This window comes from Amphimedon queenslandica, unplaced genomic scaffold (assembly GCF_000090795.2).
Source record: "Amphimedon queenslandica unplaced genomic scaffold, v1.1 AMPQUscaffold_12813, whole genome shotgun sequence".
NCBI lineage: Eukaryota > Metazoa > Porifera > Demospongiae > Haplosclerida > Niphatidae > Amphimedon > Amphimedon queenslandica.
The window spans coordinates 8,861-32,250 of record NW_003546951.1 but is presented as its reverse complement, the minus strand read 5'-3'; the positions used below and the strand labels follow the sequence as shown (position 1 = coordinate 32,250).

The window sequence follows — 23,390 nt, the reverse complement described above, 5'->3', positions numbered from 1 at the left end:
CATCCATATCATCAGAATTATGGGCGTGACCTACTTTTAACCACTCCCACTTTTAATAAAATGGCCTCCAAGGAAGACCAAACTGGAGAAGATCAAGACAAGCCATTGTGTAGATATGATCCGAATTGCTACAGAAAGAATCCAACCCACTTTGAGAATTACAGACACACGATAGGTAAGACTGTATTCTCAGCTGCTACTGCTTTTAGAATAATTTATATTATTTTGTGAATTAAAAGTCAGTTCCAAAGTAGCAGCAGGTTCCTCTTCCAATGCTCCTATTGTCCTGGTAGAAGAGGAAGAGGTAAAGGATCCTCCATCGAAGAAACTAAAGCCAAATCCCAATGAGGATGACGATTGTATTTTAATTGAGGACAAACCTCTAGAAGAAGCTCCACCTACTGGTATCACACCCACTTTATTTTATTTGACGAAGGTGAGGGGCATACCTGATCGGTATAATGATCCTAGATACACTGTCGGGATAAAAGGTGAGGAATTTATATAAAGGGTAATAATGTCCTTTTATAGATATTCTCTCATCTACTCATGGCAACTTGATTGGTTCAGCTCAGGTCAGTAAATATACTGTTATATATATATACCAATGCATTGTGTCTTGTGTATATGTGGCATTACACTCTTCTCAAACTTTCTACACAGCATAAGGACATCAATATGTATCAAAAAATGTAATAAAAATTGGGTGTGATTTTGGAGCCATTTTTTCAAAAAAAACCATGGGCTATGTCGAAAATTGGCCTATTTCTTTAGATGGCTATAACTCAAAAATTTCTTGTCTGAATCAGCTCAAACTTTCTACATAGCATAAGTACATCAATATGTATCAGAAAATGTAATAAAAATTGGGTGTGATTTTGGAGCCATTTTTTTGAAAAAACCATGGGCTTATAGTACAGGGAAATTTTCGAAAATTGCCCATTTCTTTAGATGGCCATAACTCAAAAATTTCTTGTCAGAATCAGCCCAAACTTTGTACATAGCATAAGGACATCAGTATGTATCAAAAAATGTAATAAAAATTTGAATTGATTCCGGAGCCTTTTTTGGAATAAAGCATAGGCTATAGTACAGGGAATTTTTCAAAAATTGGCTCATTTTTAAAAAGTGCTCATAACTCAAAATTTATTTGTCGGAAACAGCTCAAACTTTCTACATAGCATAAGGACATTAATATGTATCAGAAATTGTAATAAAAAAGTAAGGGGATTTTGGAGCATTTTTAAAGAAAAAAAAATGGGCTATAGTATAGGGTATTTTTCAGAATTGGCTACCGTATAGGGGGTATATTTCACTGGAATTTAATTTCGCTAATTTCACGGTTTTAAAATTTTTTTGAAAATTTTTACCTATGAAAATTGTTTTTTTACCATACTGATAATGGTCAATAGAAGAAAACGCAAAAAAATTTTCCTTGTGAATAGATTGAAAGGTGATTTTCGTGAAATATTTTCCCTAGGAAATATGGTATTTTTAAAAATGACCATAACTAGATAAATTGCAGTTGGAATTGGCTCAAACTTTTTACATAGCATAAGGACGTCATAAAGGCGGATTTACAATATTACGCTAGTCCTGACGTTACGTTGACGCTGAAATAGAATCTGGTTCTATTCCAGTGGAAAGCATGCCTCAAAAGGTCAAACTGCCCACGCGTTTGATTAAAAATTGACGGTACGCTGGCCTAATGTCATATTGTAAATCCACCTTAATGTGCTACATGGGTACTTTGGGACCCAATAATACTGTCCTGATTGTGGAAGTGTCTTGACAATAGCAGGCTGAACTGTAAAAGCATGGATTATCACTTCGAAATTTTTATGCACATAACTATTGTTGTTTTTTATAGTTTAACTACATGTTTGACATCAAATGGTTGCTAGATCAGTATCCTGAAGACAAGAGGTTAATAAATGCATGTATTACTGTCATTGTATTGCAATAATGGCATTTTACCATTAATTTTCAAAAACTAGTTTGTTACTGTGTAATTTTTCACAACTCTAGATCATTACCATTACTAATAGTTCATGGTTTCCAAGGAAGGGAATTTGAGTCACTCAGAATGGACTCACTCCCTCACCCTAACATCAAACTGTTGCAGGTTATAATGAAGAAATTAATAATTAGTGCACTGAATTTATAGCTCCTCTTTATTATAGGCAAAGTTAGATTTGTTTGGAACACATCACAGGTAGGCTTGTACTGTAGTTGCTCTACTGTAGCAGCATTGAACATTCTGGAAATTTAAATACACACATACACTTCCTCTGTTTCTCTTTAATAAGTACATGTACATTTATAATAGTAAGATGATGCTACTTAGCTATAATGAAGGACTACGTGTTGTCATACACACTGCTAATCTTATTCAGAAAGACTGGGATCAGAAGACACAAGGGTATAGATCATTCAATGACAGGTGATGATTACCAATTAATATCATTTTTAGTGTATGGATGAGTCCTGTATTTCCTAAGAGCACCGTAAAGAGAAGCTGCAAGTTTCAAGATGATCTACTGGTAGGTATAGTATACTATAATCTTTATTTTATTATTAGTAAAAGAGTTATCTTGATACATATACAGGAGCTGCCATGAATGAATGGAAAGAGAAAGTGAAATCTCATGACATGTCATCATGCAGGTACACATGTACATACACACACACTTTCAGTGAGAGAGTGAGTATTGAGTATAGAGGGAGTGATTATTTTTATTCAGAGCACACATCATAGCTTCTGTCCCAGGCCCTCACACTGGACTGAATATATTCAAATGGGGACACATGAAGCTTAGAAAAGTAAATAAGAAGATCCTTTTATTTGCTATTCATTAAATCCCAAGGTACTAGAGGAGCATGGCCCATCAGCCTCTACCACAACAAAGGACTGGCCTGTTATTGGTCAGTTCTCCTCCATTGGCTCATTAGGGCCTGCTCCTTCATCATGGCTGACTTCAGAATGGCTAACTAGTTTGAGTTCATGTTGGAAGACAGGCACAGTTAAGACATTGCGCAGTGAAATACCAAAAGGAAAACTTCAATTAGTAATTAGCAACATAAGAAGCACATGCCTATTATATTATAATATTTTCTAGGTATTTCCTACAGTAGAAAACATTAAGAATAGCTTAGAAGGATACATGGGTCAGTAGTGTTATTGTTTGTTCTACATAACACATCATTACTATAGCTGGAGGATCTGTTCCTTATGCCAGTCAGACAGCTCTAAAGCAACCTTACCTGACTACCTTCTTTAAGTATATGTCATGTATATTTTACAATTACTGTCTTTCTTGCAGTCAGTGGGTTGCTGAAGGTTATGGTCGTTCAAGAGCTTCTCCTCACATAAAGACATACATGAGAGTGTCTCCTACTTGTGACAGATTAGCTTGGTTCCTTTTAACCAGGTAATGAGAGGAGAAGCTTTTGTCACATTTTTGCTGTTGCTTCCTTTTGATACATCTCATAGTGCGAACCTCTCAAAGGCTGCATGGGGAGGGTTTGAAAAGAAGGGAACACAACTGAGAATAAGATCATATGAGATTGGTGTACTCCTCTTGCCTGATGTATGTGACATATACAAACATTTTGTAAATAGCAATTCCTTGCATGTCATAGGATGAATCTGGTACACTAATGGTTGGAGAAAGTTCTTCCAGTACGTAGTATTGTAGCTGCTGTTATTCAGTTCTCGTATTTATTCTTGTAGATAATAGCATGCTACCCATTCCCATTGACCTGCCACTGACTGATTATAAAACAACTGGTGAGAATTGCTTTATCTCTTCTTTCTTCCTCTCCCTTGAGCGTTCTCTTTAACTTATTGTAGATAGACCCTGGATATGGAATGATAGATATCTTGCTCCTGATTGTAAAGGAAATGTATGGACTCCTTCTTGAAATTGGTATATGTATCCGTAACTCATATTTATTTAGTTATTTCTGTATTTTATCATGTACTCTTGATTTTATTGATGATGATGATATTGATTCACTGAAATAATGGATTTGATTATAAAGGAGTTTCTGTTTATTAAGTGTTTATTAAAAGAAAAATGGCTACCAGGAGACTTATTTGTTTAGAAGAATACGAAGAAGAGGCTCGCTCAATATTAGATAGGAACACATGGGGATACTATTCACCTGGAGCAATAGCAGAGTATACTCTTAGAGACAATTTGCAGGCTTTTAACCGGTAATGATAATATCAGAAAACAGTAGTTTATGTTCAGTGTTCATGTTGTACATATAATATTGTTTTAAAGAATGCTTATTTACAAGAACATTTCTCTAATTTAATTACATATTTTTATCAGAATTGTAATCATAATCTCTTCTCCTTTTCCCCCTTCAGGTATAGTATATTTCCCAGAGTATTGGTTGATGTATCTCTGATTGACATGAGTGTTAGATTATTAGGTGATACTATTGATATGCCAATAGGTATATCACCTACTGCTATGCAATGCCTTGCTCATCCTGATGGAGAGAAAGCTACTGCTAGAGGTATATAATACATGTATAACTAAATTCATTTTTTACTTTTATCCTCATTTCAGCTGCTGCAAGAATGGGTACTTGTTTGACCCTTAGCTCTTGGTCTACTACAAGTATTGAAGAGGTAGCAGAGCACAATGGCAGCCACTCCCTTCGCTGGTTTCAATTATATGTTTATAAAGACAATAACTTGACAATCGATCTTGTGCGTAGAGCTGAGAGGGAAGGTTTCAAAGCCTTAGTGGTCACTGTTGATACTCCTGAATCTGGAACGAGATTTCCTGAAAAAAGAAATAAGTTTTATTTACCTCCACACCTCAAGTTGGCTAATTTTAGTGATAGAGATAGTACCTCATTACTGATAAGCTGGGGGATATCACTGCTTTTTTGGGATGGCATTGATTGGCTGAGGAGTATAACTAGATTGCCGATTGTATTGAAAGGAATATTAAGAGCAGATGATGCTAGGGAAGCAATGAAACATGATATACAGGGAATATTAGTCTCAAATCATGGAGCAAGACAATTAGATACTGTACCAGCAGCTGTAGGCTAATACGAGTAATGGTCTTTTAGATTTATATTCTTCTTTCCCTTTCTTTTTTCACCTCTCCCTCTCTCTAGATTGATGCATTATCTGGTATAGTAGAGGCAGTGAAAGGGTCTAATATTGAGGTGTATCTAGACAGTGGTATAAGACATGGAACAGATGTATTTAAAGCATTGGCACTGGGAGCTAGATGTGTATTTATAGGACGTCCTGTACTATGGGGATTAGCTGTCAATGTATGAGATATAGAGAGAGGAAGGTGTATAATGATATCAATATGTTGCAGGGTGAAGAAGGTGTTTGTGAAGTATTGAGTATATTAAGAGAAGAATTTAGACAAGCTATGGTCCTCTCTGGTACTCCTAATATTAGTAGTATTACTAAGGATCTGGTGATGCACAGGTCTCATGCTAAACTTTAATTTAAAACAAACAGTAAATCAACTCATTAATCATTTTTCATTATTAAAATTAAGTGTTTATTAAAAGAAAAATGGCTACCAAGAGCCTCATTTGTTTAGAAGAATACGAAGAAGAGGCTCGCTCAATATTAGATAGGAACGCTTGGGGATACTATTCATCTGGAGCAACTACAGAATATACTCTGAGGGACAATGTGCAAGCTTATAACCGGTAATAATGATATTAGTAACAGTTAGTTTACCTCAAATTTTCATAAAGTGTGAACAACTCTTAAAAAGCTAAGCCCAGGCCCCAGAATGTAATTTGTGTATTTTGTTACACTGTCTGCCATCTTGAATTGATTTTCACTGATTTATTTTTGGAAATTTACAGCCCTCGAAAAATTTACATTGTATTTGTATGGTATCTCTTTGTCTCTTTCCTTCCCTGCTGTAGGTATAGTATATTTCCCAGAGTATTGGTTGATGTATCTCTGATTGACATGAGTGTTAGATTATTAGGTGATACTATTGATATGCCAATAGGTATATCACCTACTGCTATGCAATGCCTTGCTCATCCTGATGGAGAGAAAGCTACTGCTAGAGGTATATAATACATGTATAACTAAATTCATTTATTACTTTTATCCTCATTTTAGCTGCTGCAAGAATGGGTACTTGTTTGACCCTTAGCTCTTGGTCTACTACAAATATTGAAGAGGTAGCAAAGCACAATGGCAGCCACTCCTTTCGCTGGTTTCAGTTATATGTTTATAAAGACAATAACTTGACAATCGATCTTGTTCGTAGAGCCGAGAGGGAAGGTTTCAAAGCTTTAGTGGTCACTGTTGATACTCCTGAGCTTGGGCTGAGATATGGGGACAAGAGAAATAAGTTTTCTCTTCCTCGACATCTCAAGTTGGCCAATTTTAGTGAAAGAGATAGTAGTTCATTGGCATCAAGTGGTGGATCGGCTTTACAAGAGTATGTTAAGAAATTAATAGATCCATCACTTGTTTGGGATGGCATTGATTGGCTGAGGAGTATAACTAGATTGCCGATTGTATTGAAAGGAGTGTTAAGAGCAGATGATGCTAGGGAAGCAATGAAACATGATATACAGGGAATATTAGTCTCAAATCATGGAGCAAGACAATTAGATACTGTACCAGCAACTGTAGGTTAATATGTGTAAAGACACTTCTGGACTCTTTTTCTCTTCCATACATTTTCCCCTCTTTCATCCACTCTCTCCCCTTTCTTTTTTCACATCTATCTCTCTCTATTTAGATTGATGCACTATCTGGTATAGTAGAGGCAGTGAAAGGGTCTAATATTGAGGTGTATCTGGATGGTGGTATAAGACATGGAACAGATGTATTTAAAGCATTGGCACTGGGAGCTAGATGTGTATTTATAGGACGTCCTGTACTATGGGGATTAGCTGTCAATGTAAGAGATATAGGGAAGAAGGTGTATAATGATATCAATATGTTGCAGGGTGAAGAAGGTGTTTGTGAAGTATTGAGTATATTAAGAGAAGAATTTAGACAAGCTATGGTCCTCTCTGGTACTCCTAATATTAGTAGTATTACTAAGGATCTGGTGATGCATAGGTCTCATGCTAAACTTTAATAATAATTATTATTATTTATATACAATTAGATCTAATACAAAAATAAAGCATTAAATCATGATATTTTTTTCAATTGGACATCTTGCGAATATACCCATGCCAGTTCCAGACGCCATTGTATCCAAAGAGATCGGTATAAAATGAATCAACAGAATAATGATCAGCATAATCACTTAGAAACTTCTTTACTGTAGTAATATCTCCAGACCCAATCCTTTTGTATGGTATTGATTCCATCAGTCCGTAACCACTACTATCTGGAACCTCGGGACTTAGATCCTCCATGATGAAATAATCTCCAATGCTCATATATGGATGAAAGAACTCCATCACTCCATACAAGTTGACGTGAACATCTTCAATGACCAATAAAGGCCGTGGTAGGGATTTAAGAAACTCATCAGTAAAAGTTTCTCCCAACTTGTTGCTGTCTCCTTGAATGAATGTGACGTTTTTAGGTTTTAAATCTTTAGCCAAATCAGAGATAAGTGAGGGATCAATGTCCATGGAGTGAATGGAACACTCTATCTCTAACATACGGAGCATGTCAGCCATCCATAGTGCTGATCCACCATTGAAACTACCTAGCTCTATGATACTGGCTGGTTTTACATCCCAGAATAGTTGCTGGAATGTGGTCATGTCCTCGGGCCATTTCAATATGATGCAACCCTTGTGATTGCAGGAATACTTGCCCCCGCAGCGTCTTTTCATCGTTTCAGCGTCCATATCACACCTGTCCTCTCTCTCACTGATCTTTTGAAAACGAGAATGGCTGCTCTTTATCCCATCTACTACCTGCAGCAGGATATTCTTCATCGCATGATAATCGCTCAGATCCGAGGCTGTTGCCATTTTCTGTTTTATCTCTGGACTATGGTCCTTAACTTCTGATTGCGTGGGTCAGGCCCTTTTTTCATGCTTGTCTGTTGTCTGTTGTTTCTTGATATCTTTGTCTCTAATAATAATTTTGAACACACCCAACACTGGCCAACAACTTTAACTCTTTATCTACTAGCCTCGTGGAGTGTCTTGGAAGCTGGGAGTTTGGAGGAATATTTAATTTATTTCCAAATGGATATGTCCTCTTGTGGCCCTACTTTAGATGTATCAGATCTACCAGACACTGAGGTAGCAGTAGACGAGACGGACGGAGCTGCTGAAGAGCAATCACTGGAAATATGGGGCAGATTCTTCCCACTCCCTAGAGCTGGACTCACTGGAATTGGTATCCATTTATATGCATTTGATATTTAATTTTTTAATGCTAAATTTTAAAAGATTTCTCAGACGACGAGTATATATTTGGACGGTCCGAAGACTGCGATTATTGCTTTGAGAGAAGAGGAGGCACGTCCAACCAGCACTACCCCACCTACTCCAGCACTCACTTCAGAATATACAGGGTGAGGGTAAAAGAGAGAATGAGAGACAAAGGGAGAAAGAAAGGTTGGGGGGAACAAGAAAATGGATGAGAAATTGAGAATTATAACATGATACATGTACATGGAGAAAAGGATATTTTTTGTTTATAGGAAAGGAGCAAAACTGATTCGAATCAGTTTGTTGTGTTCCTTCAAGATAAAAGGTAAGTTTGATATTATTTGTATTCATAATGATCATCATTTCTCTTTCTTTATCCTTTCTCTTAGCTCTAATGGTACTTTTATTAATGGCGATAAAATTGGTAAAAATAAGACCCATATCTTGAACAACGACGATGAAATATCACTCTCAGTCAAAAACAATAAAGGTAAGTGCTTTCTCATTATTAATAGCCACACCTCCTCCTTGTAGTGTTTGTGTTTAATGATAGAAGTGTCTCAGAACAAAACAACAATTTACCAGAAGTAATAATAATAATAATAATAATAATAATAATAATAATAATAATAATAATTAATAAATAATAATAAATTAATTAATAATTAGGAGTTTAAAGACAAGTACACAATGTCAAAGCAAATAGGAAAGTAAGCAGTCATTCTTAAATACAATGTACATTTTAATTTGTTTCTTCAGAGGAGCTTGTGGTATAGTCAAGTTAGCATTTCACAGAGAAACGTGCAAAGGCTATGCTGTCAAGATTATCAGCAAGAAGATGTTTTCAGTTGGAGTATGTTGCATGTATAGTCACCCTATCCTCCCTCTCTCTCTCCCTAGCCTCATCTTGGTAGAGCTGCTATGGAAGAAGTCAAAATAATAAAGGCACTGCAACATGTTAGTGTAGTCGAATATATTAAATATTATCCACGGGGTAATAGTAAAGATTACTTAGTTTAACGAGTGCAGTACCCTCGCCTATACGCCTACGGCGTGGGCGAAAGCAATAGTAATGCAAAAATCTAAACATTTATTATTATAGAGACTAGTATTATAGTTAATAATAATAATAGTGTCAAGAATAGTAACTGCTTTAATTTATTCTCCCCACTGCTATTGCTTTCTCCTTCCTTCTTAGCCGTGCATAATTCGAGTTGAAGATTTATACGAGTCGACTGATTCACTTTACATTGTACTTGAACTGTGAGTGACAGCTGCTAGTCTGTTTCTAATTAATGCTCACCCATCCTACAGCGTCGAAGGAGGTGAACTGTTTGACAGAGTCATACTAAATGGAAAGTTTAATGACAAGGTCGGGAAGCTACTGTTTTATCAAATGGTTGTAGCCGTCAAAGTGAGTAGGAGAGACACAGAAAATGAGTTTGTTATTTTTTGCAGTATCTTCACGATAAAGGTATAACACATAGGGATCTAAAAGTCAGTATATGTTAGTATATTATTGGTATATTATTAGTATAACTGTAGCCTGAGAATATTCTATTGTCGTCTACTGATGAGGAGACTCTAATTAAAGTCACGGACTTTGGACTCTCAAAGTTTGTCGGAGAGCAGTCTCTGATGAAGACACTGTGTGGCACTCCAAGTTACCTTGCTCCTGAGGTATTGTGGGTGGGGTTGATGGGTGTGGTCTGATGGTGTCATAATTAGGTGATCAAGTCGGCAGGTTTGGGTGGATACAGTAAAGCTGTGGACTGTTGGAGCTTGGGAGTCATTCTATACATAATGTTAGCATTTGGAATAATCTGATACTAATGTGTAATTGGCTTATTTTTGTAAATGGCCATAACTCAAATATTTGAGTTCAGAATTAGCTTAAACTTTCTACACAGCATAAGGACTTCAATATGTATCAGAAAATTTAATAAAAATTTGGGGTGATTTTGGAGCCATTTTTTGGAAAAAAACCAGGCTATAGTACAGGGAAATTTTCGAAAATTGGTCAATTTCTTTAGATGACCATAACTCGAAAATTTCTTGTCAGAATCAACTCAAACTTTCTACATGGCATAAGTACATCAATATGCATCAGAAAATGTAATAAAAATTTGGGGTGATTTTGGAGCCATTTTTTGGAAAAAACCATGGGCTATAATAGTACAGGGATTTTTTTCAGAAATTGGCCTATTTTTAAAAAATGACCATAACTCAAATATTTGAGCTTGGAATTGGCTGAAACTTTCTACGCAGCATTAGCACATCAATATGTATCAAAAAATGTAATAAAAATTTGGGGTAATTTCGGAGCCATTTTTGGAAAAAACCATGGGCTATAGTACAGGGAAATTTTTGAAAATTGGTCAATTTCTTTAGATGACCATAGCTCGAAAATTTCTTGTTAGAATCAACTCAAACTTTCTACATAGCATAAGTACATCAATATGTATCAGAAAATGTAATAAAAATTGGGGGTGATTTCGGAGACATTTTTTGGAAAAAACCATGGGCTATAGTACAGGGAAATTTTTGAAAACTGGCCAATTTCTTTAGATGGCCATAATGCAAAAATTTCTTGTCAAAATCGGCTCAAACTTTCTACATAGCATAAGTACATCAATATGTATCAGAAAATGTAATAAAAATCTGGGGTGATTACGGAGGCGATTTTCAGAAAAAACCATGGGCTATAGTACAGGGAAATTTTCGAAAATTGGTCAATTTCTTTAGATGACCATAGCTCGAAAATTTCTTATCAGAATCAACTCAAACTTTCTACATGGCATAAATACATCAATATGCATCAAAAAATGTAATAAAAATTTGGGGTGATTACGGAGGCGATTTTCGGAAGAAAGGATTGGCTGTTATAGTAAAGGGTATTTTTCAGAAATTGCTTATTAATTAGTTACATGTATAATATTATCACAGGTTAGGAGGGTATCCACCATTTTCTGATGAAATAAGAGAGCACAGTTTACACGATCAAATTTGTCAAGGAATATATTCATTTCCACCTGCTTACTGGAATGGAGTCTCTAAAGATGGTAATCTTACATATATATGCTACTCCACTTGTGCTTTAAGCTGTCCTAACTTATAATGATTATATTTAATACCATGTATATGTACATTGTAGCTCAGTGTCTAACAAATAGAATTAATGCCGATCAGGATTGATCTTTGTAATCAATTATAGCTCCTTCCCTTCTCCTCTCTTTCCATTAGGTATTGATTTAATTGAGAAGCTATTGACAGTGGATTCAAGCAAGAGATGGACTTCAGCACAAGCACTGGAACACACCTGGCTTAAAGTAAGAGAGAGAGAGAGGGCAAGGGAGATGTATATTAATTATCCTTTATCTTTTATTGTTTAAAGGATGAAGATATGAGAAAGAAAGCTCATCAGATGATGATGGAAACTGCAGACAAACATCAAATGCCACCTCCTTCTCTACCAGTTAGGAATATTAGTTTAAATTGATGAGTTTTTAAAACTTTTTTGTGACTTCTCATACGCCTTTCTCAGGGTAGTAAAAGGATTTTAAATGACGAGAATAATAATAATGGTGATTCCAAACGGCCTCATTTAGAAGGTAAATCAATAAATCATGTGTTCATTTATTATTAAAGATTTCAGGTACTCCTTCTCCATCAGATGATACCATTAGTATTGATACTGAACCTATAGCAAGGGATCAATCTTTCACATCAAATCCTGATACCAATAATTCATAAACTGCACAATGATATTTTTCATTTTCAACCTTAACTTCTTCCTTTCTTTGCAGATGTCTATATTTGTATCTCTTTTTGTTGCTTCTTTGGCTATAGATTCTAGTTTTCATTTCCCAATTGTGTGCGTGGGTGGTGACCCTTCCTAATTAGTATTCATTAGTTATTGCTCGTGACCCAGCCCCGCCCACTATTCAAAATGGAGTTATCAGGTAGCACAGTAACTGGACTGCAATTGGCTGGTTCTTCTTCAATAGATGACAAGTCCTTCAACAGATTGACTCAGTTAGTACTTCAATCTATAATGGAGGACACTGACCCGTCCATTATACAAGGTAGAGTAGGAGACAGATGGGGAAGATATTGTCACAGTTTGTATCATGTTTTTTCTTGTTTAATCTGTTGTTGTTGCTGCATCATACATTGATGTTTGTGTTTGTTGCAAGTTAATGTTAGGGTTAACGAGATTCGTCTATTTTGACCGCACCTTTTGTCTCGTGGCCTCAGAGCTTTCTACAAAGAGCTACATGTACATTGCATTTGGAGCAACTTAAAAATTCATTTAAAAAATCTAAATTTGATCAGAATCAACTTAAAGTTGATACACAGCATAAGGACATGTATATGTATCAGAAAAAATTATAAAAAAGAAAATTCTCTCCTAGTCATTTTTGGCAAAATTTGGCCAAAGATTAAGGGGGCGGGTGAACTTTTAAATACCGTTTTATTTCTAATTCTAATTAAGTGATTAAGTCTATAGTAGTAGATGGCCACCACTTATAGTTTTGTTCTGACTCATTTTTAAGGATCAGCACCTACCTATTCCGGTTAGTTAGATTATTTCTAAAGAGAAAGCATTCTTTCCAAGAATTGTATAGAGCATTTTGTGCAATTTTCTCCTCCATGACTGATTTATTGGCATTTACAGGTAGCTTTATAACCTCGGTTTGGTAGTTTATCAAGAACTAAAGAACTTAATGTATAAATCGCTCTATACGTTTATAGAGCAAGAAATTTTAACTTCATTTTATTAACTTGAAGTCTCTTGTATGAAGTGTGTTGTCACAAAATGCGTCAAAGCAACAACTTGCATCTTTCAATATTTTTTCTTGTTCCACCTTTAATATCAGTCTCACTGGTTTTTTACACAAAGATAATGATGAGATCTGTTAATAAAAAAAGTCTAACACTCTAGTAATTTTGCTATAATTTTGCTATAAATGATTTGAAAGTATATGAGTAATTAATGAGAATTACATACCCCACCCCCTTAAAGGCTATAGCCTTTGGTCGTTTGCCTGATTTTTAAAATTTCATAAAAATCCAAATTTGATTGGAATCAACTCAAAGTTAATGAGAACATGTATATGTGTCAGAAGAAATTACAAAAATTAAAGATTCTTTCCCAGTCATTTTTGGCGAAATTTGGCCAAATGCCCAATTTTGAAATTCATAAAAATCCAAGTTTGATTGGAATCAGCTCAAGTTAGTCAATGCACAACATAAGAACATGTATCAGAAAAAATTATTGAAATTCTCTCCTTGTGATTTTTGTTGAAATACCCTGCTGGGTCTTTGGCCCAATTTCTGAGCCACTTGACAATCCACTGACAATGAGCACTATGCCAAAACCCTGTGGGAAACTCTGCACCATCCCACCTACATTGTAACTAGCAGCAAGTGTCTGTATTTTTATTTTTAGATGATGGTAAATTATCAAAGATAAATCAAGGGATGTTGAAGGAGTGCTACTCATCATTAATTATATTATTAATTGAAGGTGCTCGAACTGACACTGATACCACTGGAATGAGGTACAAATACCTTACAATAGCTATTGATGTATTATTTGTTTGTAACTTTCCTCTCTTGTTCCCTTTCTCTTTCCTTTTCCAATTTCTCTTTCTCACCCACTCTCTCTCATAGGTCTACATTGGAGGATTGTAAATTAACTCCTGACAGAATTGAAGTATTAGTAACACTTTATAATGTAATTAATTGATTTAGTTATACCGTACGGTTGGTAATATTCGAGGGTCCAAAATTTCGTGTTTTCTCCAAAATGTCCTTAGAAGCTAATATTCGTGGGTACAAATATTCGTGGGTGGTAATTAGCAAACTTCTTTTCACTTGGATCTACTGGACTAGCTTCCAACACATGGCTTATGGTGGAATATGGAGTAACAGACAAGAACTCTGGCTCCTCTACTGGTTTGAAAATAGTAGTTAGACCTCTGCATGGCCCGTTATTAGTTTTTTATGTGTGGGTGGGTAGGGGTTAAAATTTCATGGATAAAAATAAACCACAAAATTAACGAAAATTAATACCCCATGAAATTTACCAACCGTACGGTATTAGTAATCATCTCTTTTCTTTTTCCCTTTTCTTCTTTTTCTTAAATTTTGTAGGATAATAAAGCAAAGCTAAGAGCAAGGTTGGGTAGAATTCGTTCATCATTTCCTTACCTCACTGACGTCAACTGGAGATTAGATTATTATATCAAAGTTAATTAGCTACTCTAGTTATTACTAAATATCATATTATATCTACATGTATTAGAGTAATCATTTGGAAAGAGTTGACAAACCAGTTTATACAATCAGTCTTAATACTGAAGTATGATTTTTAAATTAATTTTTTATTTGTATTATTTAATATTGTAGGAAGGTGATGGAAAGAAGAAAGATGTTATATTTAGTTGCACACAAGAACAGCTCCAGGTAAGAGGAAGGGAGAGGAAGCATGAAGGCTGCATACCGTATAGTGGGTTTCTTTTGTGACTTTTGTTTAAAGGGGGAATTCAACTTTGTGGGTTTATTCTTGTTCTGTTGTGGAAGGACCATGGCCATCTACTTTGTATGTTTTCATAATTTTGTGGGCTTAATTATTGTGTTTGGAGCATGAAGGATGCATCGAATCAGTTTTGCTAAACAAAAGAAACCCACTATACAGTATATTGAAAGGATAATAGTGATAAAATTTATCAAATTTAGGATTTGGTGGGAAAGTTGAAAGATGCTTCAAAATCACTTGAGAAATTTAGCCAACAATAAATAACTGATGCATTAATAATTGTTATGTGTATAAGTGTGTGCATTTGTGTGAGACATGTCTTTTTTGCTAAATGAACTGTTATGTTTCTAGTGAACTTGATAATTCTAGGAATAAGCTTTGAATATAATTTTAGGTTTCTAGGAAATTGAACTACAATTACTACATGCATAAGTTGTATCATTACAGTCTTAGTGGTTTGGCAGATGTAAAGAGTGGTTTAGCTGATGTGGATCTAAAGATTGACATCTTGTTGTCTAATAAATTTAAAGTATTTATCTATGAACTATACTCTGAAAGGCTAAATATGCTACTCTGAAAGGCTAAATATGCTAAACACTACCATGTAGCAGTCTTAAATTTTTTAAGCAGAAAGAAAGTCACAAATAGTTTTAACTTCTTCTCCAGTAATATGGTACTCTGCTTTAGCTTCAATCTCTGTACCACTGAAATCCATAGTGATGTCAATTTGACGCTTTTCTTTAGGCAGATTATCAGGATTAGGAATGTCAATAACTAATTGACCTATTTTTTTGACTGTGCTTTTGCCATTTTTATCTTCTGTGTATTGAACTCCAAGATTAGGTGTAGAATATATTGTAATTTGAGCTTGCTCATCTGATTGTTTAAGTGGTACTAAACTTGTGGTAATGACTTCATCTGCTTGCACCAATTCTCCTTTTTCTAGAAACACACTGAACACATTAGTACATCTGTATTCTTCTTGCTCTTAATTATAAAACTTGTAATACTCGTCATGTTTATCGTCTTCAAATGGTATAGTCACACCTATCCCATACGTAGCATCGGATCGTCTTGCTTTGATGTTCTTTGGATTCCTACGCCACATAGCTGCTCCTGTAGCAACAGCTAATTGAGGAGTAGGAGGCACTATCACATTACAAGAACGACCCTGGCCATGAAAGCTTTTTTCTATAGCAGCTTTGACCTTCTTATGAACATAACTACAGCCTCCAAACCCACCAACCAAATAGAAGGTGCTAAGATCGGTATCATTATCCTCAATAGCTTGTAAAGTGCACTCTATTATACCATTAAGTGCTGGACCAAATAACTCGGATTCCACTACTTTCTCAAAAATGTATACCCTATCATCTTCATAATCGATGCCGCTTCTTCTCTTGACACCAGCCTTAAGAGCTTCATCATAAAACTTTGCAAAACCAGTTGGTAGTGCTATACGAATTTCTTTTGTTTGGTCCATCTCCATTCCAAAGATCAATTTCTCACTTTCAAATTCAGAGTAAAAAATTTTGATAATATCTGCCATATTTTTTGTATGCTCTCCAGAAGCCAAGAACTTTTTAAATCCAGGGTCATTAACCATATCTTCAAGAATTTTAGAGAAAGCTTCATTAACCTGTGTACCACCCCATGCATTGCCAGTTGGTATATTCTCATGCAACTACAACTACATTATCATCAACTTCAATGTGAGCTGTAATATCTATAGTACCCCCACCAGCATCTATTACCATGTAATCTGTAGGATGGTGGATAATTGCTGTATCTGGATCACTTTTAATCTGGTCTCCCACTGTTTTCTGGCTATAAAGGGCAGCTGATTCAGGCTCTAGTGCTAATGATAGCCTGTCAAGATTAAATTCATCTGGAAGAGGCAAAGAGTGATGAGAAACTGGAGTGAACTTGCTGATGCCTCCGTATTCTGTTAGCAGACCAGCCTGAATAAATTATGATAATGATGATGAATTAATTGATCACTCACCAGATAAGCAGCTTCTCTCATCATTCTTTTTCCTCGTGCATCCCATATAGCAGGTACAGTAATGACCCAATCAAAATCTGTTGTCATCAATGGCTTGACAGTGCATGATAAATGCTCTATCAGTAGATCCTTCAGTTGCTTCAGTATAAATGCAATGACTTCAACCAGATAGAATTTATCACCAGAAAATGACTCAACTACTGTATCTCTATTGACTAACTGAATTTTAAATTAATCATATAAAATATTAGATCTAATAATTTTATAGCATACCTTCTCTCTTCTCAATAACATTTTGATTCTCTCAAAGTAGATGTGGGTGTGATGCTCAGCTGATCTCATTGTTATAAAATTATTACGAGCTACACTTCCAAAAGCCTCCACCTTCATTTTGCCATTATCCTCTTTCTTTAAAAGGAGTGCATTGCAGACTCGAGAAGATTCTTTATTGTCCAATGATAACATGGAAAATTTTTTATCTCCTTTTGTAATGTAGGAAACTGAAACTGATGTAGTACCAAAATCAATAGCAGCAATGTTTAACTCATCAGTAAGACAATAACTATCTTCTTTAGGAGGTGGAATTTTTCTTGCTCTGCTAAGAGGAGGCTTATAATTTGGTTTTCGAAGGTTAACTGGAATAAGTTGAATACTTCGATGACCGATTGCAAAGTACCCTGCTGATGCTGCCATTCCTACAAGTGATGGATCTATAGACTGAAGCAAAACTGAGCCTAGTAAAGCTTTATAATTTTGTGATGCTTGTTTTCTCTATGAATTCCTTATTTCAATTCCAAGAAATGAGCAATATCAATGAATTCCTGTGCACATTCATAACTAAATTAACTATTCTTAGAACTGTGTATATGGTGTAGATGTCATGAATATCTTTATCCATAACTGCTGAAGCCAATGGGTAGTATGATATGGTTTATTGTAACAGCTGCTAGTAATAGTTGACAGCAACTTTTAGATAATAAGGTTCACCTACATATTTATAGTACTACCAAAACTTATTCATTTTTAGGCTCTTGATACTGGAAGTGGTTTTTATCATGCTCACTGCTTAGCTTGTGTTTATTGCAACAATATTACAGAAAATATGGCAGTTGTTAGTGGTACTTTTTGTATCAGTGTGGAAACTGCTTTGCAAAATAATATCAATCTGAATGAAATTTTTTAATACTGTATCTAGATCTAGTAGATTTAGTTTAAATTAGTTATAAAATCTAATAGATTTGTATTTCATGGAAATGATAAATTTGAGCGAAGGAGGACATAGATATTAGAGTGGAGGATAACAACAATTCCAAGACTGACCACCCAATGAATAAACTTTTAGAAATTATATCTGGATCTTACTGGACAACAGAAAAACTATGGATAGTGTAACAGAACCCTTTAAATCCAAAAAGGGGTATAAGCATATTTATCATAAAATACCCATAGATCTATTTTAAAAGATCTTGAAGAGAGAATTTTGGAATTTAATAGCTCAGAGCTGAGGCTAAGGTGAGCCCAGGATGTTTACCATAGGCAAGAAATAAGCAAGAATTGACTATCAGATAAATTGACTGAAAGAGTTACTCTTTAGATCATATGCCTAATACGTATAAATCTATACTACCACAGGCAAATCAAAGTCTACATGAAGAAATCGGAAGACATGCAAAAAGGTTTATCACAGTGATCTTAAGATCTATTTTAATGCTTTAACATAGGATAGAAAGAGCTGAAGAGATTCCACAAAATCTTACAGAGAGGCATAAATTAGTAAAAATAGATAATGTCAAGGTAGAATGATAGTTGGCTAATATAAAAATGAAAAATTCATTTTCAGGGGCTTTATGTTAAGTGCACTGATATTAATAGTAGAAGGCAACCTTAAATCTTGCTTGAAAAATATTTTTAAATGTTCAACTTCTGTTTAAAAATGATGGAGAAATGGATGCAAATGTCTTTAAAGTGTATGGCTTGCTATAAAGTGCGTGCCAGCAAGAAGTTGTTATTTAAAAAGTTATAGGTACAGACAACTTTTAATTTTGTGATTATTATGGTAGGTGACTGAGTCTTTAAAAGTAAAAATATATTAGGTAATGATAAAAATAGCAAAGAAGTTCGAAGACTTATGTTAAAAAAAAGTTAAGGTGGATTTACAAAATAACATTAGGCCAGCATACTGTCAATTTTTAATCAAAAGCATGGGCGATTTGATCTTTTGACGCATACTTTCCACTAGAATAGAACCAGATTCTATTCCTGCATCTACGTAACTTCAGCACTTGTGTAATATTGTAAACTAGTCTTTAATGTTACATACTCTATGCTAACACTTTTTTGTATTTGTATATTTTTTTTATTTTTTATTGATTTCTTTTTTATTTTATTTATTATTGCCTCCACTAATATTCACAGTTGATCTTACACAGACCTATTGCATGATACCAATCAACTGACTTGGAATGAGTCTGCACAGATGCCAAAGGAGCAAATATATTATTTTCCCATTCTGATGTATGGTAACCAGTTAAATATTGCACTGAAAGGATTGGTAGGGATTAGTACAGAAGAAATTGGTGATCAAAACAGTGAACTCTTGCAAAGGGCAGGTATATGTATTAGAAAAAATAAAAACTGAGAATTCTCTCCTAGTCATTTTTGACAAAATTTGGCCAAAGACCAAGGCTAATTTTTGGTCATTTGCCCAATTTTTGAGCAACTTTGAAAATTTACAAAAAAATCAAAATTTGATTGGAATCAATTGAAGGTGCACGCACTAGGTACAAATACGGTAAAATATCTATTGATGCATAGGCATAGGAATGGGGGGGGGGCTAGGAGGCTGAAGCCCCCAACTTTTCAGCATGCAGGAGAGGCTTAGCCCTTAATGTTCACTTGCTTTTTAATGTTGAGCCCCCCAACTTTTGAATCATTCCTACACATGTGATGTATCATTTATTCATAACCCTTTTTTGCCCTTTCTCTTCTGTCCCAACTTCTCTTTCTCACTCTCACTCTCTCTTTCTCTTTCTATTGCAAACTAACTGAATTGAAGCTTTAGTGACACTTTATAATGTAATTAATAAATTTCGTTACATTAGTAATAATCTTTTAATTTCTTTTCTGTTTTTTGTTCTTTTCTTTTATATTTTGTAGGATTAATAAAAGCAAAGCTAAGAGCAAGTAAGGTTTGGCAGAATTCATTTATAATTTCCTTACCTAGCTCATTGACGTCAACTTGAGATTAGATTATTATATTAAGGTTAAGCCCAACATACACTGAGCAACTTTGTTGCTGGCAACTTGTGGTCAGACCTTTGATGTGGTTGAGCAACACTGGGCAACATGTTGCAGAAAGTAGAGAGACTCTCAACTTCTGGCAACAAGTTGCCTCACCACATCAAAGGTACTGGCAACAAAGTTGCTCAGTGTATTTTGGGCTTTAGTTAGCTACACAGCATGTATGATACAAGGCACTGCCCAAAATCAATGAATTGAGCCTGATTACAGTATTGATACAGTCTGACAGGTATCATTGCTGAATCATACCTGTTGCTCTGGCTGAACCAGTATGAATTTCAGCATAATTGTATCAAGGCTGATAGATCCAGCTAGGCTCATTGCCATATTAGCTGCCCAAAATCTATGATACAGGATGCGTTAGGCCGGATCAGGACTGACATCATTCATGGTTCAATCACAAACTTTTGGCTGTGTATTCTTAGAGACAAACCAGTGTATACAAATACAATCAGTCTTATACTGAAGTATTTAATTTTACTTGTTAATTGTTATTAATTGACATTAGTAAGGTGATGGAAAGAAGAAAGATGTTATATTTAGTTGCACACAAGAACAGCTCCAGGTAAGAAGGGATGAGACAAAAGGAAAGAAAGCCTGAATGCCATACCATATAGCAGGTTTTTGGTTTTTGGGGGGGGGGAGAATTCAACTTTGTGGGTTTCATTTTTGTTTTTTGAAAGGACTGCACCTGTCTAGTTTTATGTGATTTTGTGGATTTGATTTTTATTTTGAAGCCTGGAGAACAAAAAGAGTGAATTTGGCCAAACAAAAGAAATCCGCTATATGGTATATTAAAAAATTGTAGTGAGAAATTTATTAAATTTAGGATTTGGTCAGAAAGTTTAAAAATGCTTCAAAATTACTTTAAAAATTAGCCAATTACTGTACAAGATGATTTATTAGCAGGAAATTAATATTGGCGATTGGTGGTTCTATAAAGATTTAAAATCTGCCATTTTGTTTCAATCTGAGCATGCTCAATGGCACATGGCACAAAATTGCCAATGCAAAATTTGCGAATATCTTTCCACAGGCAAATTTGCCAAATATTACTCCTGCCAATAAATCATCTTGTTTGGTATAACAGATGTATTAATATCTTTACATGTGTATGTCAAGTGTGGGCGTGACATAGTTTGCAAAATAAACTGTTATGTTTCTAGTGAACTTGATAATTCTAGGAATAAGCTTTGATTATAATCTTAGGTTTCTAAGAAATTGAGCTACATGTATAAGTTGAATCTTTACAGTCTTAGTGGTTTGGCTGATTTAAAGAGCGGTTTTGCTCTCATAGAACTAAATAACGACATCTTACTGTCTAATAAATTTATTCTAAGTATTCTAATCTATAGCAACAATATATTAACTATAGTCTAAAAGGCAAAAGTATGCTAAATAATAAACTAACAGTCTAATTTTTTTGAGCAGAAAGAAAGTCACAAACAGTTTTAACTTCTTCTCCACTAATACGATACTTTGCTTTAGCTTGAATCTCTGTACCACTGAAATCCATAGTGATATCGATGTGACGCTCATCTCTTGGTACATTATCAGGATTAGGAATATCGATAACTAATTGGCCTATTTTTGTAACTGTGCTTTTGCCATTTTTATCTTCCGTGTATTGAACTCCGAGATTAGGAGTGGAATAGATTGTAATGTGAGCTTGCTCATCTGACTGATAAGATGGTGTTAAACTTGTGGTAATGACTTGATCTGTTTGTACCAGCTCACCTTTTTCTAAAAACACATCAAATACGCTACTACATTTATATTCTTCTTGCTCTTCATTATAAAACTTGTAATGCTCATCATGCTCATCATCTTTAAATGATGTAGACACTCCTATCCCATAAGTAGCATCAGATCGTCTTGCTTTGATCTTCTCTGGATTCATACGCCACATTACAGCTCCTGTGGCAACAGCTAATTGAGGAGTACAAGGTACTATCACATTGCAAGAACGACCCTGGCCATGAAAGCTTTTTTCTATAGCTGCTGTGACCTTCCGTTTTACATACTTACACCCTCCAAACCCACCAACCAAATAAAAGGTGCTAAGATCGGTATCATTATCCTCAATAGCTTGTAAAGTGCACTCTATTATACCTTTTAGTGCTGGACCAAACAACTCAGATTCCACTACATCCTTGGAGATATATAATATATCATCTTCATAATCGATACCACTTCTTCTCTTCACGCCAGCCTCAAGAGCCCTATCATAAAACTTAACAAAACGGTTTGGTAATGAAACGCGAATTTCTTCTGTGTCCTCTTTTCCAAAGTTCAATTTATCAATTTCAAATTCATTGTAAACTATTTTAATGATATCGCCCCTTTTTTGAGCTTGGTCTCCAGAAGCTAAGTACTTTTCAAATCCAGGATCATTAACTATACCTTCAAGAATTTTAGCAAAAGCTTCATTAATCTGCGTACCACCCCATGCATTGCCAGTTGGTATATTCTCAACTACAATACTACCATCAACTTCGATATGTGCAGTGATATCTATAGTACCACCCCCAGCATCTATTACCATGTAATCTGATGGGCATTTGATAATTGCTGCACATGGATCTTTTTTAATCTCATTTCCCACTGTTTCCTGACTATAAAGAGCTGCTGATTCAGGCTCTAATGCTAATGACAGCCTGTCAGGATTGACTTCATCTGGGAGAGGCAAAGAGCGATAAGAAACCGGAGTGAACTTGGTTATGCCACCATATTCTGTCAGCAAACCAGCCTATAATAGAATTAATGATCTATTGATCTGCATTGCATTCTGAATGTCATGCTATAAGTGGTCCTGGCTAAAAAAGCATTGTCCTATAGCCTCATAGGTCTTTTTGGATTGTGTTTAGGTTTTAGGATTTAGTTTTATAATCAACAAGGGACTGGAGATCAATATAATGGTCTGAACTCTGAAGACCCCTGGGGATCAAATTTTTACAACAGATCATGAATGCCATGTATGTAGATATCTATAATTATTTATCACTCACCAGATAAGCAGCTTCTCTCATCATTCTTTTTCCTCGTGCATCCCATATAGCAGGTACAGTAATGACCCAATCAAAATCTGTTGTCTTCTTTGACCTGACAGCACCTGAGAAATAATCTATCAACAGCTCTTTCAGATGCTTCAGTATAAAAGCAATGACT

The 23,390-nt window shown here is 35.1% G+C and overlaps 6 protein-coding genes and 1 long non-coding RNA gene across 8 annotated transcripts; 6 read left to right on the top strand and 1 right to left on the bottom strand.

Moving 5' to 3' along the window:
• The first annotated feature begins 10 nt into the window (after positions 1-10).
• LOC100641695 (tyrosyl-DNA phosphodiesterase 1-like) lies at positions 11-4,080 on the top strand. Its single transcript, XM_003390035.3, has 18 exons — positions 11-175; positions 240-491; positions 532-575; positions 1,871-1,926; positions 2,029-2,125; positions 2,184-2,215; positions 2,330-2,422; positions 2,474-2,543; positions 2,588-2,667; positions 2,745-2,823; positions 2,868-3,068; positions 3,120-3,168; positions 3,215-3,281; positions 3,324-3,431; positions 3,494-3,590; positions 3,643-3,682; positions 3,734-3,790; positions 3,854-4,080. Exons 1-18 carry the CDS (start codon positions 61-63, stop codon positions 3,922-3,924), a joined length of 1,608 nt encoding a protein of 535 aa, XP_003390083.1. The 5' UTR covers positions 11-60; the 3' UTR covers positions 3,925-4,080.
• LOC100641568 (hydroxyacid oxidase 1-like) lies at positions 4,060-5,542 on the top strand. The gene is made up of 5 exons (XM_003390034.3): positions 4,060-4,219; positions 4,379-4,530; positions 4,584-5,068; positions 5,146-5,307; positions 5,358-5,542. Exons 1-5 carry the CDS (start codon positions 4,080-4,082, stop codon positions 5,490-5,492), a joined length of 1,074 nt encoding a protein of 357 aa, XP_003390082.1. The 5' UTR covers positions 4,060-4,079; the 3' UTR covers positions 5,493-5,542.
• A 6-nt stretch (positions 5,543-5,548) lies between these two features.
• LOC100641441 (hydroxyacid oxidase 1-like) lies at positions 5,549-6,853 on the top strand. Its single transcript, XM_020002878.1, has 4 exons — positions 5,549-5,703; positions 5,929-6,080; positions 6,134-6,655; positions 6,765-6,853. The coding sequence occupies exons 1-4, from the start codon at positions 5,564-5,566 to the stop codon at positions 6,767-6,769; spliced, it is 819 nt and encodes a 272-aa protein (XP_019858437.1). The 5' UTR covers positions 5,549-5,563; the 3' UTR covers positions 6,770-6,853.
• A 976-nt stretch (positions 6,854-7,829) lies between these two features.
• LOC100641313 (serine/threonine-protein kinase Chk2-like) lies at positions 7,830-12,243 on the top strand. The gene is made up of 18 exons (XM_020002876.1): positions 7,830-8,338; positions 8,392-8,516; positions 8,646-8,698; positions 8,763-8,863; positions 8,908-8,960; positions 9,043-9,083; positions 9,133-9,226; positions 9,274-9,330; positions 9,572-9,636; positions 9,688-9,787; positions 9,832-9,870; positions 9,919-10,053; positions 10,102-10,178; positions 11,320-11,435; positions 11,617-11,702; positions 11,768-11,848; positions 11,918-11,984; positions 12,029-12,243. Exons 1-18 carry the CDS (start codon positions 8,029-8,031, stop codon positions 12,124-12,126), a joined length of 1,698 nt encoding a protein of 565 aa, XP_019858435.1. The 5' UTR covers positions 7,830-8,028; the 3' UTR covers positions 12,127-12,243.
• Positions 12,244-12,287: 44 nt separating this feature from the next.
• On the top strand, positions 12,288-21,066 carry LOC105314541 (COMM domain-containing protein 3-like). Of its 2 annotated transcripts, none has more exons than XR_002187172.1 (7): positions 12,288-12,458; positions 13,826-13,937; positions 14,050-14,113; positions 14,533-14,628; positions 14,684-14,740; positions 20,731-20,787; positions 21,052-21,066. XR_002187172.1 is itself a non-coding variant. In XM_011408774.2 (7 exons), exons 1-7 carry the CDS (start codon positions 12,323-12,325, stop codon positions 15,175-15,177), a joined length of 582 nt encoding a protein of 193 aa, XP_011407076.1. In that variant the 5' UTR covers positions 12,288-12,322; the 3' UTR covers positions 15,178-15,272. The 2 variants fall into 2 exon arrangements, 1 of the variants encoding a protein (XP_011407076.1); XM_011408774.2 differs by lacking the exons at positions 20,731-20,787; positions 21,052-21,066 and adding exons at positions 14,788-14,844; positions 15,118-15,272.
• Positions 12,821-13,085, top strand: LOC109586671 (uncharacterized). The gene is made up of 2 exons (XR_002187173.1): positions 12,821-12,950; positions 13,052-13,085. It is a non-coding gene; the product is annotated as an uncharacterized LOC109586671 (long non-coding RNA).
• Positions 21,067-21,636: 570 nt separating the features above from the next.
• Positions 21,637-22,767, bottom strand: LOC105314539 (heat shock 70 kDa protein 12A-like). The gene has a single exon (XM_020002875.1). The coding sequence runs from the start codon at positions 22,765-22,767 to the stop codon at positions 21,637-21,639; it is 1,131 nt and encodes a 376-aa protein (XP_019858434.1).
• Between the last annotated feature and the right edge of the window lie 623 nt (positions 22,768-23,390).